The sequence below is a fragment of the Acartia tonsa genome, chromosome 8 (genome assembly GCF_053477335.1).
Source record: "Acartia tonsa isolate MP-2025a chromosome 8, ASM5347733v1, whole genome shotgun sequence".
Taxonomy (NCBI): domain Eukaryota; kingdom Metazoa; phylum Arthropoda; class Copepoda; order Calanoida; family Acartiidae; genus Acartia; species Acartia tonsa.
The window spans coordinates 29339752-29356699 of NC_137267.1; the positions used below are offsets into that span (position 1 = coordinate 29339752).

At 35.6% G+C, this 16948-nt stretch overlaps 1 protein-coding gene across 1 annotated transcript; it reads right to left on the reverse strand.

Annotated features, from left to right (window-relative positions):
* Positions 1-405: 405 nt before the first annotated feature.
* Positions 406-16926, reverse strand: LOC145325321 (ATP-dependent RNA helicase DDX55). Its single transcript, XM_080168267.1, has 23 exons — positions 16528-16926; positions 15993-16370; positions 15175-15239; positions 14683-14758; positions 14340-14417; positions 12548-12620; positions 11905-12001; positions 11620-11707; positions 10204-10311; positions 9944-10026; positions 9532-9605; positions 9147-9222; positions 8825-8882; positions 8127-8196; positions 7564-7650; positions 7054-7122; positions 3443-3538; positions 2987-3058; positions 2690-2819; positions 2066-2187; positions 1611-1664; positions 1212-1271; positions 406-710 (listed from the first exon to the last, which is right to left on the reverse strand). The coding sequence occupies exons 2-23, from the start codon at positions 16052-16054 to the stop codon at positions 615-617; spliced, it is 1794 nt and encodes a 597-aa protein (XP_080024393.1). The 5' UTR covers positions 16055-16370; positions 16528-16926; the 3' UTR covers positions 406-614.
* Between the last annotated feature and the right edge of the window lie 22 nt (positions 16927-16948).

The window sequence follows — 16948 nt, forward strand, 5'->3', positions numbered from 1 at the left end:
ATTCTGTTGAGTAATTATTTAAAAAATCTATTTTGTTGGACCCCGTTAAATCAAAACTTTGAACTTTGGTAGCTCGTCACGAATGGGTTAAACAAAAACACAAAAGTTAGGACACCTTCTTTAATAAATTATAACAGATTCCTCCAATTGTTGAATATTTTCTATCTAATACAACTAGAAATTGGAAGTTTTAAAGATAAAATATTTAAAAATAGATCATAATTGTATGTCTAAAGTTTTCATCATTATATAGAATATTTTAAAGGCATTTATTTTAAAAAAACTCCCTAACAATTTATATTGCGGGTACCAGGGATGGGTCAAAGTTTGATTTTAAAAATCCGGGTGCTAACAACCATAAAGAGGACTTGCACCTCAAGTTTCACCGCTATATTAATAAAAAAATTTAAAAAAAATTTATTCACTTGAAAAAAAAAAACACAAAATATATTACAGAGAGCATTGAGAAATTTCATACGATTAGGTACAAGAAAATATACAAAATAAAATAAAAACCATAAAAGTTATTATTTCATTTTCTGTAAGGTAGAAAAGTAATATTGATTGCCAAATTACGGAAATTGTTCCGCAAATCTGGCACCCGTGTTCAATGTTCATTTCGTAACAGCGGGAACTTCTGTTTTATCAAAATCTGGCATTGTTTCTAATCCAAATTTCTTTTCCAATTCCAGCTCCGTTGCTTTTCCTCTCTACAGTGCAGGTACATTAATTCTTCAACAAGATTAGTTTTCGTCCCCTTGGGGCTAACGAAATTGGTTTTAATCTTATAATTTTTCATTTTAATATCCGAGGAAAGCTGTCTGTAATACGATGCGATAAATGGGGTATTCCTGTCCAGTTTTTTGTTTAGGAATGAATATTTTTTACCCGAGGGAATAAATGATGGACCGATAGATCATCATTTATTCACAATTAACTTATAAGCTAAAAAAGTTTCATTTCTCTCTCTTTGAAAATACGTAAGATTACAAACTGAAACTTTTAAAACCCCTCATTTAACCCCCTCCAAAAAAAGCTTGGACGTCCCAGAGAGTAGTCCAGCAGAGTTAGTGAGTTAGTAGGACTTGTAAAAATCTACCCCTATTTTCTATTTATTTCAAAAAGAAGTGTTTAGGAGATTTCGCTACTCGTTGGGCACTTTTGGGAGAAGCACCTATTTAAACAATAATGGTGGTTGATCAATTAAATTCCTTAATTTTCTTCATTAATTTATACTCCTCTTCAAATTCATCCAGTTCTCTTTCTTCAGCCTGAACAACAACAAGGATTACAACACAAGGAGGGAGGGAGGGGACATTGGCCTGTTTATTACACTAGTCCCCAAAGTTCAAAATATGTTGAGGAATTGTATTGAATTTTTATTAGTTGGTTCATTAAGTTGAGTGTCCACATGTTTCAACCACTAATTGTAATCTACAAAAGTTTAAGGGCAAATAACCACCAATAAGTAAGTTTGATCAATATTTGGTATAAAGAATATCCTGTTTTTGTACATATGAAAAAATAAACTTTTTTACGTATGTTTAAACACTTTCTGTGGTGGTTTTTGAGTGCTTTAATTGTAGGAGAAATAATTTTATTATTTTTACCTCATGTTTGGCCGCCTTCTCTTCCTTTAATGCTCGTTTCTCTGATTTTCTTTTCTAAAAAAATAACAATGTTTAAGCAAACTAACAAGTAAAAACTTAAACAGGATAAAAAAGATCAGAACATGCGAGATTCTTATAAAAAATTATCCTGGATTTTAACAAATTATGCCTTAAAAACAGTTTTTCAAAAGTGAGACTTTGCTGCCAGCCGTTTTGGAGCCAGCAGCATTTAAGATATGTTGTCTAAATTTTTTTTTTTTAATCGATTTTTTGGCATAATTTGTTGCAAACCTTTATAATATTTTTTTTCTGATATAAACCTCCATTCCATATGTCAATGAAGAAAATCAGATAATTATGATTAATTTAATAGGGATCAGTGGGTTAATTAAGCCAATACTTTTAATCTAATAAAAAAAACACCAGAAGTCGCGCTATAAAAACTTAATTATTACCCTTTCTTCCTTTTTCTTTGACCATGGCTCACTTTTCACAGGTTTTTCCTTCATACCCGGCCATTTGCCAGTCTTCTGGAATTCAACTATTTTGTCCTGACGTTTCTGCTCCTTTACTACGTCTAAATATAAAGTAGAGAATAAGTGCAGCTCACTGTAAAATGTTCCTGCTACTATCACCAAATAATGTTAACTTTAATGGGTTTTAATGACGGAACGTATAGATTATGCTCGCATAAAATTTTGATCAACGAAAGAAGGCCTACAAATAATCTGGAAGAGTCATTATTCAAGTTATTTCGCAGTGCACAATAATGCGCGAAAAAGACTTATTTCAAGCCTTTTATTCTTTAGTGAAGCTTTCCTTGTGCATCATTAGATCTTGGCCTTCCTATGCTACTTTCTTGGATGGTTTTAGGCTATTTTTCTGCATGCGTTACGTCTGAATGGCCTATATTTTTAATGATTAGGATCAAGTCTGTAAGAAACACAATGACATTAAACCTACTTAAATATTTTTGAACGCGAAGTTTAAGGCCGCTTTCAAACTTTGCTTGATGATTTCTGCAACTACATCTTTACTGTGATACAAAAAATCTCATAAACGGTAAAATAAGAACTTACGTTTATATTTGATAGATTTGACATCAATAGGATCTGTATCAAAATTTCTTATCCGCATCTTTTTCAGCTCTGGCATGAGGGGGAGGCGCAGCAGCCCGTAGGATGTGCCTATACCTCCCAGGTCCAGGTCCTGCCAGGTAAATACATTTAATATTAGGATTGGTGAATAGATAACCTCTAGACAGGGAGGGAGGGGAATTTTGGGTGTTTATTACACTAGTCCCCAAAGTTGCATATTAACGTCCAATATATGAATTAAAAAACACTATAAAAAAATTCTTTATAAAAAGTGATTACCTTTACTCTAAGGAGTTTATTGCATTCATGTTTGCTGTAAGATTGAACATATGAGACAAATGCTCTGTTACTCTAAAAAATAAAGTCAAACAAGTTTAGTTTTCATAAAGCCTTTGTTTGTAAAATGATTTTAGTGGCAACGCCGCCCCCTAGCGGCCTCTAGGGGCACTTGAGGCGAGGGGAGATGAATTTGAAAACCAATTTTTTTACTATAGATATAAAGAAATAGTTATTTTATTTACTTTATTACTTTATTTGAAGCATGTAAGTTTAAGAAGGATATACAACACACCCGAAGGACCGGGCTGTTTATTTTTATTTTTATGATTTTTATTTTAATAGTCATGGAAAATCGTCTACTACGAAGCTATACATTATTTTTCAGTGTGGCTAAGAAACAGTTCTAATCTTGCGGATAAAAATCTGTTTCAAAGCCATATATGGAAATAAATTTACCTTATCTAGAATAGTTCTGTCAGTCTTAATAAGATCTCTAATAACATCTCTGTAACTTTGTGAAGGAGGAGGTAACTCCATCTCATCTATCTCAACCTGAGATAATGTCATCATTAACAATCAAACAATTTTCAGAAGCTAGTTTCTAATTTTTTAAATAAGGGGGGGGGGGGTTTTAATGCAACCATCTCGTAATCAATGTATAAATGGCACTTAGAATTCGAATTTCGATCTCAAATTTTGCATGAATAATCCTTGGTAGGTCTATTTTCCCTAAATCGAACAAAAAGTTGGAAAAGTAACGGCTAGCAGCTGGCGGCTCAGCCGTTTAGCCGTTTTTTTTTTGCATATTTTCAGGGCAAATTCATCATTAATTACGTAGGAATCAACTTTTTAAAACATATTTTTGGTTTAATTCATGTTAAATGATAACAATAACCATTTTTTAAATTTCTTGTACCAGCTGCTAAACGGCTAGAACCGGCTGAAAACGGCTGGGAGCTGCCAAGAGTATGAATAGTTGATAGGGCATGTGACATGTCTAGGGGTAGGTTTTTATGGTTGCTGAGCTCAAAAATGCTACCAAAAATAGTGGCAGCCCATCCATATGGCAGCTGGGTAACAGCTGCAGCTCAGCTGGTAGCGGCCAAGAGTAGAATGGGTAGATAGGGCTTGTGACATGTCTAGGGGTAGGTTTTTATGGGTGCTGAGCTCAAAAATGCTACCAAAAATAGTGGCAGCCCATCCATATGGCAGCTGGGTAACAGCTGCAGCTCAGCTGGTAGCGGCCAAGAGTAGAATGGGTAGATAGGGCTTGTGACATGTCTAGGGGTAGGTTTTTATGGGTGCTGAGCTCAAAAATGCTATCAAAAATAGTGGCAGCTGGGTAACGGCCGCTGCTCAGCTGGGAGCAGCCAAGAGTATGAATAGTTGATAGGGCATGTGACATGTCTAGGGGTAGGTTTTTATGGTTGCTGAGCTCAAAAATGCTACCAAAAATAGCTCATCCATATGGCAGCTGGGTAACGGCCGCTGCTCAGCTGGGAGCAGCCAAGAGTAGAATAAGTAGATAGGGCTTTTGACGTGTCTAGGGGTAGGTTTTTAGGGGTGCTGAGCTCATAAATACTATTAGAAATAGTGGCGGCCCATCCACATGGCAGCTGGGTAAAAGCTACAGCTCAGCTGGGAGCGGCCAAGAGTAGAATGAGTACATAGCGCTTGTGAGGTGTCTAGGGATAGGTTTTATTGGGTGCTGAGCTCAAAAATACTACCAAAAATAGTGGCCGCCTATAAATATGGCAGCTGGGTAACAGCTGCATCTAAGCTGGGAGCGCCAAGAGTAGAATGAAATCATAGGGCTTGTGACGTGTTTAGGGGTAGGTTTTCATGTGGCCGCCCATCCATATTGCAGCTGGGTAACAGCTAAGCTTAGCAGTAAGCCGTTATTTAAGACTCATTGACTATTGGGACTATTGAAGGATAACCAAATATTGAATATTTCAGTATAAATACACTATTGTCATTTTATATTATTAATAACAACACCTTATCAATGTATTGATTTAGTTGTTAAACGGCTGAAATTGGCTGAAAACAGTTACCAACAGATAAAAGTAAACGTTTAAGACATAGCTTGTGATGTGTCAAAGAGGTGTAAGTTTTTATAGGTGCCAAGCTCATTAATACTCCCAAAAATAGAAAAGCTCATCCACATGGCAGCATGGTAAGGGCTGCTGCTCAGCTGTAGCTGTTACCCAGCTGCCATATAGACAGGCCCGAACTTTTATTGGTAGTATTTTAGCTCAACACCCATAAAAACCTACCCCTAGACACGTCACATGCTCTATACTTTTGGCTATTGATAGCTGTTCTCAGCCGTTTTTTGGTAGTTTTCAGCTCTTGAAACAGTGAAATCTAGTAATTAAAAAGAGTTATTAGTAATATATCCATGAAAAAAAGGTAAAATGTTAATTGGGAGAAGCTGCCATATAAAAGGGACGGCACTAATTTTTGTAGTATTTTTGTGCTGAGCGCCCATTAAAACCTACCCCTAGACACATCAGAAGCCCTATCTACGCATCTACTTTTGGCCGCTCCCAGCTGAGCTTCAGCTGTTACCCAGCTGCCATATGGATGGGCGGCCACTATTTTTGGTAGTATTTTTGAGCTAAGCAACCATAAAAGCCTACCCCTAGACACGTCACAAGCCCCATCTACTCATTCTACTATTGGCCCCTCCTAGCTGAGCTGTAGCTGTTACCCAGCTGCCATAAGGATGGGCCACCACTATTTTTGGTAGTATTTTTGAGCTCAGCACTCCGAAAACCTACCCCTAGACACGTCACAAGTCCTATCTACTTATTCTACTCTTGGCCGCTCCAAGGTGTGCTGCGGCCGTTACCCAGCTGCCATATGGATGGGCGGCCACTATTTTTGGTAGTATTTTTGATCTCAGCACCCCCAAAAAACCTATCCCTAGACACGTCAAAAGCCCTATCTACTCATTCTACTCTTGGCCGCTCCCAGCTGAGCTGCGGCCATTACCCAGCTGCCATATGGTTGGGCGGCTACTATTTTTTGTAGTAGTATTGAGCTCAGCACCCATAAAAACCTACCCCTAGACACGTCACAAGCCCTATCTACTCATTCTACTCTTGTCCGCTCCCAGCTGAGCTGCAGCTGTTACCCAGCTGCCATATGGATGGGCTGCCACTATTTTTGGTAGCATTTTTGAGTTCAGCACCCCTAAAAACCTACCCCTAGACATGTCACAAGCCCTATCTACTCATTCTACTCTTGGCCGCTCCAAGGTGAGCTACAGCTGTTACCCAGCTGCTATATGGATGGGCGGCCACTATTTTTGGTAGTATTTTTGAGCTTAGCACCCCTAAAAACCTACCCCTAGACACGTCACAAGCCCTATCTACACATTCTACTCTTGGCCGCTCCCAGCTCAGCAGCGGCCGTTACCCAGCTGCCATATGATTGAGCTGCCACTATTTTTGGTAGTATTTTTGAGCTCAGCACCCATGAAAACCTACCATTAGACACGTTACAAGCCCTATCTACTCATTCTACTCTTGGCCGCTACCAGCTGAGCTGCAGCTGTTACCCAGCTGCCATATGGATGGGCTGCCACTATTTTTGGTAGCATTTTTGAGCTCAGCAACCATAAAAACCTACCCCTAGACATGTCACATGCCCTATCAACTCTTCATACTCTTGGCAGCTCCCAGCCGTTTTCAGCCGGTTCTAGCAGTTTAGCAGCTGGTACTAGAAATTTAAAAAATGGTTATTGCTATCATTTAACATGAATTAAACCAAAAATCTGTTTTTAAAAGTTGATTCCTACGTAATTAATGATGAATTTCCCCTGAAAATAGGCAAAAAACGGCTAAAAGGCTGAACCGCCAGCTGCCAGCCGTTACCTTTCCAACTTTTTGTTCGATTTAGGGAAAATAGACCTACCAAGGATTACTCATGCAAAATTTGAGATCGAAATTCGAATTCTAAGTCCCATTTATACATTGATTACGAGATGGTTGCATTAACCCCCCCCCCCCCTTTTTATTTGTAGTGACCACTAAAAAAGTTAAGATTGTAATAGTTACCTTTTGATTAATTTTGAGAAAATTCACGTATACATCTTCATGAGGCATCAACATCAATATGGCTGAACCCTAAAATACATCAATTTTGTAGTTGGTATGTATCAAACGCTTTAATTCAGTCTAAAAATCTAAAAGAGGCGTTAACATAGACATGGTTTTATTTGGTAAGGTTTTTACACATTTACCTCATGAAGCGAGGCTGCTGGCCATCACACTGTAGTCAGGTCCAAAAAGCAAGGATAACTAAAGGGAGCATTTTCTCTCCTTTTACTGTCCAAACGCCCGAGGTATTAGATTATGTAACACCGAACAGTCAACCAACTCTTTGATTGCACTTCTTTGTCTGGAAGTCCTAACCGTGCATGGTTATGAGTTATCATGCTTGTTTTGTGACTAACTATTAATGTCGCAGCGGGAACCAATTTGTAATGTCTTTAGTTATGACGCAGTGTTGAGCCGAGATACAACTCCATCACTTTTGTACATTAACGATCAGCAAATCTAAATTACCTGGTTTCCAATTCTAGCTGTCCTACCACATCTGTGCACGAAATTTTCTGCGTTGCTGGGTGGGTCAAACTGGATTACCCAGTGGACCTGAAAATATATATCCTTATATAAAAGTAACAGGATGTCTGTCTTTCTTTCTATATACCAAAGGATCTCGCTAACCGCTGCACCGATCTAGTCCTCTATTACAGAGGATCTCGCTTACAGCTGCACCGATCTGGTCCTCTTTTACAGTGAAGCTTCTTATAGGTCCAGGAAAGGTGTATAACCATAACAGCAGTAAAATACTTTTCAGGTTTCGATTATGGAGATGCATAATATTGTATCTTGTTGTCCTGGGATCATTATTACCAAATTAGATGCATGCAAAAATTTCTTGTCAAAAAAAACCAAAATCTGAATGTTTTAAATGAACGTATGGACTTTCTACGCTTCCTAAAACGTATCTTATTGCTATTGAAATCATCATGCAATGTTTGAAATTTAGTCTAACATGTCTAAATTAACCGACGGCCCGACCCTAATTACAGAAAGCTTCGCTATTAAAAAATAATGAAACTTACGGCAGGGATATCAATTCCTCTGGCTAAAACATCAGTACACAACAATATTCCACTCTTCTCATTTTTAAACCTTAACATTTTATTTATTTTACATTTTTATCATTAATTAATTGTTTAATATTATGCAATAAGGGGGTGGGGGGGGGGGGGGGGGGGTCTGGCTGTTTATTGCACTAGTTCCTAAAGTTTTCTTATTCGGTACCAGTCATTTTTGGCGACTTTTATGGTCAATTAAGTTTAGTGTTTACATGTCATAATTTACTAAATATAAACAAATACATAAATACATAGAAAAACATTTTTTAAATTATATACGATGCATTCCAATATTACGAGCGACGAAATTTTTTGACGATATAATTTCCAGAAAGCTAGCTTAATGCTTAGAAAGCTAACTATAGCTTACTTATGATATATATTACGTTTATAATTTGCCCAAACATAGTTTTATTCAAAGGAATTCGACTACTTACAGCCGAATTTAGGCGAATGAAATGAAAAAAATAACTGTTATTTTGTACCAAAATCAGAACTTTCTGTCCAATAACAAGGCCAAGATGTTTCTTCAGTTATTTCCTATGTTTCAAGATATTTCATATTGATTATTCTAACGTGTCTTGCATACTTATAATAGAGTAAAAAGATCTCTGTCTCTCGCTAACCACTGAAACACACTGGTCCAATTAAATTAAACTTACTTCTCATAAAAACTGTGAGCCTTCTTCATTCTTCCATGCAGAGCAGAAACTTTTGTCTCTAAAAATCATGTTAAATTAAGAATAGATAAAATCATACAATATTATAGATGGAAATATATATTTTATTATTTTTAGTTTTGTAGCATGACTGACAGACCCGCGTGACGAACCAAGTGAATTATACACCGGACGCTCATTGGTAAAGAGAATCTTCACAACAAAGCTGTCTATCTTACAACGCATCAGAAAATCACCTTTCCCCTGTTGCCGTTACGGATTGACTGCCATACAGACAGACAAAGGAAATACTACTAAAACTTACCTTTCAAGATGTGACTGATAATAATGAAGAAATATTCAACAGCGGCTCCTGTCGAGAAAAATATCAGTACCTTCTCCTAAATGGAAAAAATAGTAGGTACCTAATTAATACAAGATTATTTTTCGTAAAAACTGAAAATATCTATGTATTGCATCGCATTTTTTACTGCTTTATTCATATAGAAAAACTGAAAAATTTTAATATTTATCTCAGACCAACAATCTGGTATTAATCGGTTTCACCATGCATCACCATGCAAAGTTTGAAACCGATAGGACAATTCTAACCTGTTTCAATTAAAGAAAAGAGCTAACCGTTGCGGAATGACGAACGGACGGACCGACCCTAATTATAGAAAAGCTTCACTTTGAAAAATAATTATCACCTCTTTGTGTTTTTGTAGAAATTCAACAAGCTGAGCAAATTTCTCATTAGGCTCACACACAACATACAAATTTTCTACAGGATATTAGAAAACATTTCGCTATACAATAAAAACAAAAGGGTAGGGAAACAATGTCTCCTTCCATGTCTCAACCTTTGGGATTTCAAGACCTTAGTTTGAAAGTTCTTAAAGTTCAAAGTTGTGAATTTATGCAAGTTATTGTGTCTAAGGCTAATTTTTGACTGAGCAGCAGAAGGATAATTATTAATAATAAGCTTTTTAGACGAGGGTAAATGATAAATATTCTCCACCCCCCAAACCCTCCCCCTGGACATTCTGATTGTATGAACCCACCAACTGGGGCAAAATAAAAAGTAGATGCGCATCTTTTCTTACAATGTTTTCTGATTTCCTAGAAACATTGGTGTTTTAGAATTTTGCTTCATATTCGCTTTCTCTTTAACAGTCACAAAGACAGGATTTCTTAAGCCAGCTCTAAAATAAATAAAAATTCTTTAAAAACTTGGCATAATTTGTTCAAACGAGTCAAATTTTTTTACCATTTCTGCTGATTTTATTCCAACAAACGTGTTCGCATATTTTTGAGACCAGTATAATTTACAATCCAATGTTTCATCCCTCCCTGTCTTGTGCATTAAAAAATTGTCTAACCTGATCAGCTTAGTAATCTCACTTGTCTGAGTGGCAGAAAATAATCCTGTCCTCCTTTGTTTGGGACACATTTGGAGGATGGTATTCAAGCTGGCCTCGAACCCAAGACTAAAAGTAAATGATTTATCTTATTTTAAACAATTATGTATCAATTACAGCATGATTTCTTTCAAATGTAATTCATATACAGGGTGGGGCACATAAATCCGGACTTTTTTTAAACGGCCATAGCGTCAAAACTACTTGACCAATCAGGACGTTTGACCCCACTATAAAAAGCTTAGGTAATGGCCTTTCAGCACAAAAAATATTTGGACGATTCGGGACGTGTGCTACGAGCTGGCCGCGAATATGTTCAACAAGGCAGATTCGAAATGCGCTGGTGTTTTAATCTTGATTCTCGACTAGGTCCCACTAAATCTGACCTCAGCCCATCTGTAGGTGAGGTAGGGTTATAAAACTTGCTGGAGATACTCTTAGCTACATAAGTAAGACACTAGAATAGACTAGAGCTCTCTATTTGAAATAGGTTGGCCGTAGTACTCCAGCAAAGTGAAACGTGGCAGATTTTGAGATATCAAAAACGTCAAAAATCGTGAAAAATTGTGAAAATTTTTCGGTTCTCGAATTCAGCGACCCATATGGAAATTTAAAACTCATTTTAGACTATGGATTACGCTGACAACCGTAGCTGAATTGTCATCTTTTTATGTAATACATAAATATACAATAGCCTTTACGGGAATAGGTTTCCAAATAATAATATAATAATCACATGGCAAAAATGGTAATTTCTACCTTCTTCATATACTAAAGAGACACAGAAAGCATTATTTTTTTTCTCCGTGTGATCAATTTTTTACAGAATATTTGGAATACACATTCCAGAATGATCAATATTAGATAGATAACTATTAAAATCTATTTACCTAAACAACTATGCACCAAAAGAAGTTTAATATGTGTATAAACACTATGAAGAGATTGGAAATCTAATCAATAGTCTCAGTCACAAAAGTTTAAAATATTATAAAAAGTAGCTAGGTATATAAATACAAGAACGCTTTGATTTTTAAAGAAATGAATACGATTTTACGGGAGAATGTGATATCAAACCCCTTGTTTATGATATAATATATATTGGTCAGGAATGAAACACTCTCTGGCCAACTGACATAGAAAATAACGTCGTTACCCTAAAAGAGCATTGTTGTATTTACTAAATTTTTTACTTTAGGGTTTATTGTGTGCTAGGTAGCCCCGAATGGTTAGGGCACCGTATAACTATAATAAGGCCACAAAAGGAGTTGGGTATAGGGAAAAAAATTCCTTTCCCCTTTATTTACAATATATTAAAAAATAAGGGGTGGGGGTTTCATTGCTTTAAAGGCACTTTGAGGGAAAGCATCTAAATACCTTAATAATCTATCAGCTTCATCAAGGATCAACATTTCCAGACTTTTTAAACCTTTGCACACCGTGTACACAGTAAACGAAGATACACCTAAAATAAAATAAATTGAGCATTTTTTAAGAAGTTCTGAGATTACTGAACAAGTCTTAAGATTTACTAATTACTTATGGTAAACATCAAATTTGTTATCTCCACTTTGTGTAAGTAGACACTTTAATTTGAGAAAATATAACGGACGTACCGAACCTTATTGTAGAAAAGATTCGCTATCATAAACTAAAGTTAACCTGCAGATTTTCCAAGTAAAATATCTTCAATTCTTCCTGGCGTACCAATGATTATATTTCCACCTTTCTCCTCATATAATCTCACATCTTCTTGCACCTAATTATAAGGATGCTCACATTGTCGATTTCAAAATAATAATTTCTCTGCTGGGGTAGGATAATTTCCCTTGAAATACGAAGCGAGCACAACCTCTACCAAATGGCTGAGCATACATATTATGTTAGCACTTCATTGTAACCTCTTGTGCTTAATTGGATAATTTGTAGGCCTTCAGATGCTTTACAATGATTTGCAAAATCATAGAACCTAAGCCGTATGGCACTTATCCTTATAATAAAGTAACAGGATGTTTGTGTGTTTGTATGTTTATACCGAAGGATCTCGCTAACCGCTGAACCGATCGGGTTCTCCTTAACAGGGTAGCTTCTCATAGGTCCCGGGAAGGATTATAACTCTAGGGGCGTAGCCGCTAGAATTATATAAAATAGTAAGGTTTTTTTTTGCCTGAAGCAGAAGATTTTGATGAAAACTAAAATTATTGGATTCTCCTTCGCACCCAATTGTACTTTAAAATTCTTTCTTTGTTGATGAAAATTATCGGTGCCAGCAACATTCAACAGAACAAAATCTTGATTTACTAACCTTAGTTCTACCAACAAAGAGTCTTTGAGTAATGTTAGTACCAGCATCTTTCAAAAACTCTTTAACAACTTCACTAAAATAAAAATAACATTTATATAATACCTAACAAATCAACATCAGCTAATAATACTATATAAATAAACTACCCAATGTCTGACAGTGAGAAAAATTATATTTCATAAATAATTAGGTAAGATTTTTTTGTCTGTAGCTAGATTTTAAACCTATTGAAATCTCCATTTTATGGAAGGTTTTAGGCTATATCATTTTCAGGTTTAAGTTTTGGGGGTGGCTTCAGGCTTTAAAACTACTCCAAATACGAGCTTGTAAATGCGAAGCCGCTAGAAACATAAAAACATTAAACTAGTCAGCTATGCTGATGACTCTAATGTTTTAAATTCTGGCACAAACATTCCAGCTGTATGCTCAGAAATAAACATCTACCTGGACACCCTTGACACCTGGTTTAAAAGTAGGAACTTGTTTATCTCCCCAGCTAAGTCCTCAGCTACCCTATTCACTACAGCATCCAACGAGTGTAATATCACACTTCCAATAGTGATAAATGGAGAACAGGTACCTACAGTAAAGAAACCAAAATTCCTCGGTATTACCTTTGACAATCTCCTTTCATTCAAGCAACATACTGAAGACTTAAAGTCAAAAGTTCAATCCAGAAACAACATATTAAAGGCCTTAACTGGATCGGACTGGGGCAAGGACAAAGAAACTATTACCAACACCTACAAAGCTATAGGACAATCTGTCCTTTCATATGCCTGCCCTATTTGGACCCCTGCCCTAAGCAACACCTCATGGAACCAGCTCCAAATAGCACAAAACTCTGCCCTTAAGATTGCCACAGGTTGCCATAAAATTGCCAGTATGAACCATATTCATACAGAAACTGAAATGATGCCTGTTAAAGACCGTTGCCAAATGCTCAGCAAACAATTTCTTCTTTCTACCCAGAACAAAAATCACCCCAACTCTCAAGATCTGTATGCGCCACCCCCAAAAAGGATTACTAAACCAACCCTTGTCACCTGTTTTGGAAAAGAAATAAAGGCCATGTCCAAACCAAACCTAACTGAACCAACATATAAAAAACTGCTGAAAAAAATCCACACCAAGTCCGTCAAAGAATCCATACACAACCTTGGCAACAACAGAGTTTTAAATGCCCGCCCCCCCAAAATCAATAAAGCTGAAAAATCTCTTCCCAGGACCACCAGATCAACTCTGTCTCAACTTCGCTCTGGTTTTAGCAAGTTTCTAAACAGTTATAAAGCCAGAATTGACCCTTCTCAAAGTGATAAATGTGATAAATGTACCACAGCTATACACACAACAGAACACTTATTTGCCTGCCCACAGAACCCAACACAGCTCACAGTTTTGGACCTATGGAAAAAGCCCAAACAGACAGCCAGCTTCCTTGGCCTGCCTATTGATGACAAAGGATGAGACGAGAGGGCTACACAAACAAACAAACATAAAAAGTGACCATAAAAATCTTTTAGTTATGGTTATGGAGTAGGTAACTTACATCTAAGATTACTTAAATGTTTCAGATAAATCAGCAATAAGGGAAGGGGTAGTTTTTTTACCCATGCCTCCCAGTACCAAAATGAAACCTTCTATCAAACCTGACTTAAAGTAAAAGCAAATTAACGCAAAACTACAACCCCCCCCCCCCCCTCCACCTTTGTTTCAATTTTTTTTAAATATGGGGGAGGGTTTCCGTGCTCGGCAAGGCACTTTGAGGGAAATTGCCTTTTTTTATTTTTACCTGATTTGAGTTGCAAGTTCTCTTGTTGGGCTAATAATAAGTGCTGCTACTTCATGAGGCTCCAACTCTTTATCCAGTCTAAACAATGAAATACCTTCTTTCAAAACAGTGCTATTAATACCAGGGATGGATAAATAGATGTACATTGTACATCCCCAATGATGGTGAACAAAATTACTCTTTCTGTACTTGTAGATTGAAACTATTGGCTAAAACGTTTACACCCCGCAAAATGATGTATTAATTTAATTAGATTTATCTTATCAGTGCCACAAATACAAGACACTTAGGTTCAAAGAACATTATTATCCAACCTCCCCCCTTCATATAAAACAAATATAACCTGTAAATAGTTTCAAGAATTGGAATGACAAAAGCCAAAGTCTTTCCGCTACCAGTAACGGCTTCAGCTGCTATATCTGCAATAATAATATGAGTTTATGCAACTAACACATTCAAATTTCCGTATTGGAGTCTTAGTGGTAACAATATTATTCTTTTATTAAAAACAGCGTGTCTCTCAAACCTCAACAAAACAGAAACTTTCTTTCATCAATTTGATCTAAAGTTTCACGGAGTAGTTAATTATCGCATCGTTTTAAGACAGCTTTCCTCAGATGTTAAATTGAAAATTTTTAAGAATAAAACCAGTTTTGTTAGTACCGAGAGGCCGAAGGCCAAGCCTAACAAAAATGGTATAATTTAAGTTTTTTTACTTTAATATTCATTGTTTGTAATACGAAGCTATACATCAGTATGGATCAGTATGGCTGAGAACCTGTTCAAATCCAGGTGATATAAATAGGTTTCGAAGCTAAACTGGAAAATATTTTACCTTTTCGTTGCAAGAACATGGGGATAACAGAAGCTTGAACTGGAGTCATCTTTTTGAATCCTAATCTGAATAATATAACATCATATAAGCATGCCTTTTTCATTTTAATAGCGAAGCTACTCTATAATTCACAAGGTCTGTCCGCCAGCCAGTCCGTAACACTAAGAGGAAAATGTGATTTTCTCGCCTGCTATTGAAAATAGACAGCTGAAATTTTCAGTGCAGATTACTGTGACATGTGTACACATAGTCTCTATATAGTTTTGTTCGTCTGTCTGTCGGCCATGCTTCAAAATCCATAGATCTTATTTTTTTAAAGGTTTCATACTTTAATTCAAGGTTTATCTTATTATGATATTATCTTTCTTTCTTTTCTTCATTTAACAACTAAACATCTGCTCTAAAACTAACTTTGTCCATTCTAGGATTTTTTGTGATTCGCTACTTATGGATGTAGTCCTTGTTTAATTATTTATTGTAAGTTATATTTGTTGGTTTTTTTACTCTCTAAGAAAAACGTTGTAGAATTTGTATTTTCTGTAGAATTAGATTTAAACTGCCCCTCATTTTTAAATATTCATTTTACTAGGTAATCAAAACAAAGTTAACTGGTAAGTTATGCTTTCCGTAGGTTCGAGTTAACCAAGTCCTTTGAAGGTTTATACAATGGGCGATAAATTAATGCACTTCCTGTTCCCTAATGATAAACAACAAAAATACGACATATGTTCTAAATTATTGGTTAAAAACTTTGAAAACTACTAGATCGAACCAACCAAACATTAAAGGTATCTAAAGTTTTAAAATATAGAACTTACCTTTTAATAGTTGTCAAAGTACATTTGCTCAGCGGAATTTCTAAATTTTCCCATCTTTCCATTTTTATTTTTTGTGTTTTTTTCTGAAACCCAAACTTTGATAATGTGCTACTAAATTTTCATAAAAATTGTTATATTAAATAATAAAAATCCTTTAAATAAATGGTTTTAACATTAGTGTAAAAATAATTTCTTATTATTTTATATAAACACACGGTTAAAAATTAGATTAACAAAATCCTTAGAATATTTAATTCGTAAACTTTTATTATTTTTCCAATTAAATGGTTTAAATTAAGCTCAATGTACAATGTACAATACATAGTACAAATATATAATCTAAAACAAAAAATATTTGAGTGTAATTATTGCAGTGATCTTCAGGAATAAGACAATGGACGATAAATTGATTTAAATACCCCATCACAATTCAACATAAGTAAGTCCTCAAGGGCTTTAGAGTTAACGGATAAGATAACATGGTTTTTAAACTTTTAGTACCAGTAAAATTTACAGTCCAATGTCTCCTCCCTACCTGCGCGTTATAACGTGTTGTGTAAACATTTAATTATAATATCATTGCCTATTACCATAAAACTTTTTTTTTAAATGGGGGAGTGTAAATCTACAGAACACATATTTTGAATATTATATTTTCACAAATAGTACATGTTTTTCAATAAATTAGATCTTATATCAATACATTATTACAAAATTTTATTTAAGGCAACTTTAAAGATTGCTGAAGTTAAAAAAAGAATATTATTACCTATTTATCGTATTTTCATAATATTGATCATGTTGAAATGGGAATTCTAAATATTCTGGCAAAGTGTGATCACATGAAAAAACTTTAAATTTCTTACTCACCTTCTTCGCGAACAAAATGGGTAGAAGTTAGAAATTTTGGCGCGTGATCACACTTTAGTGGAAACCTATTCCCATATGTACAATAT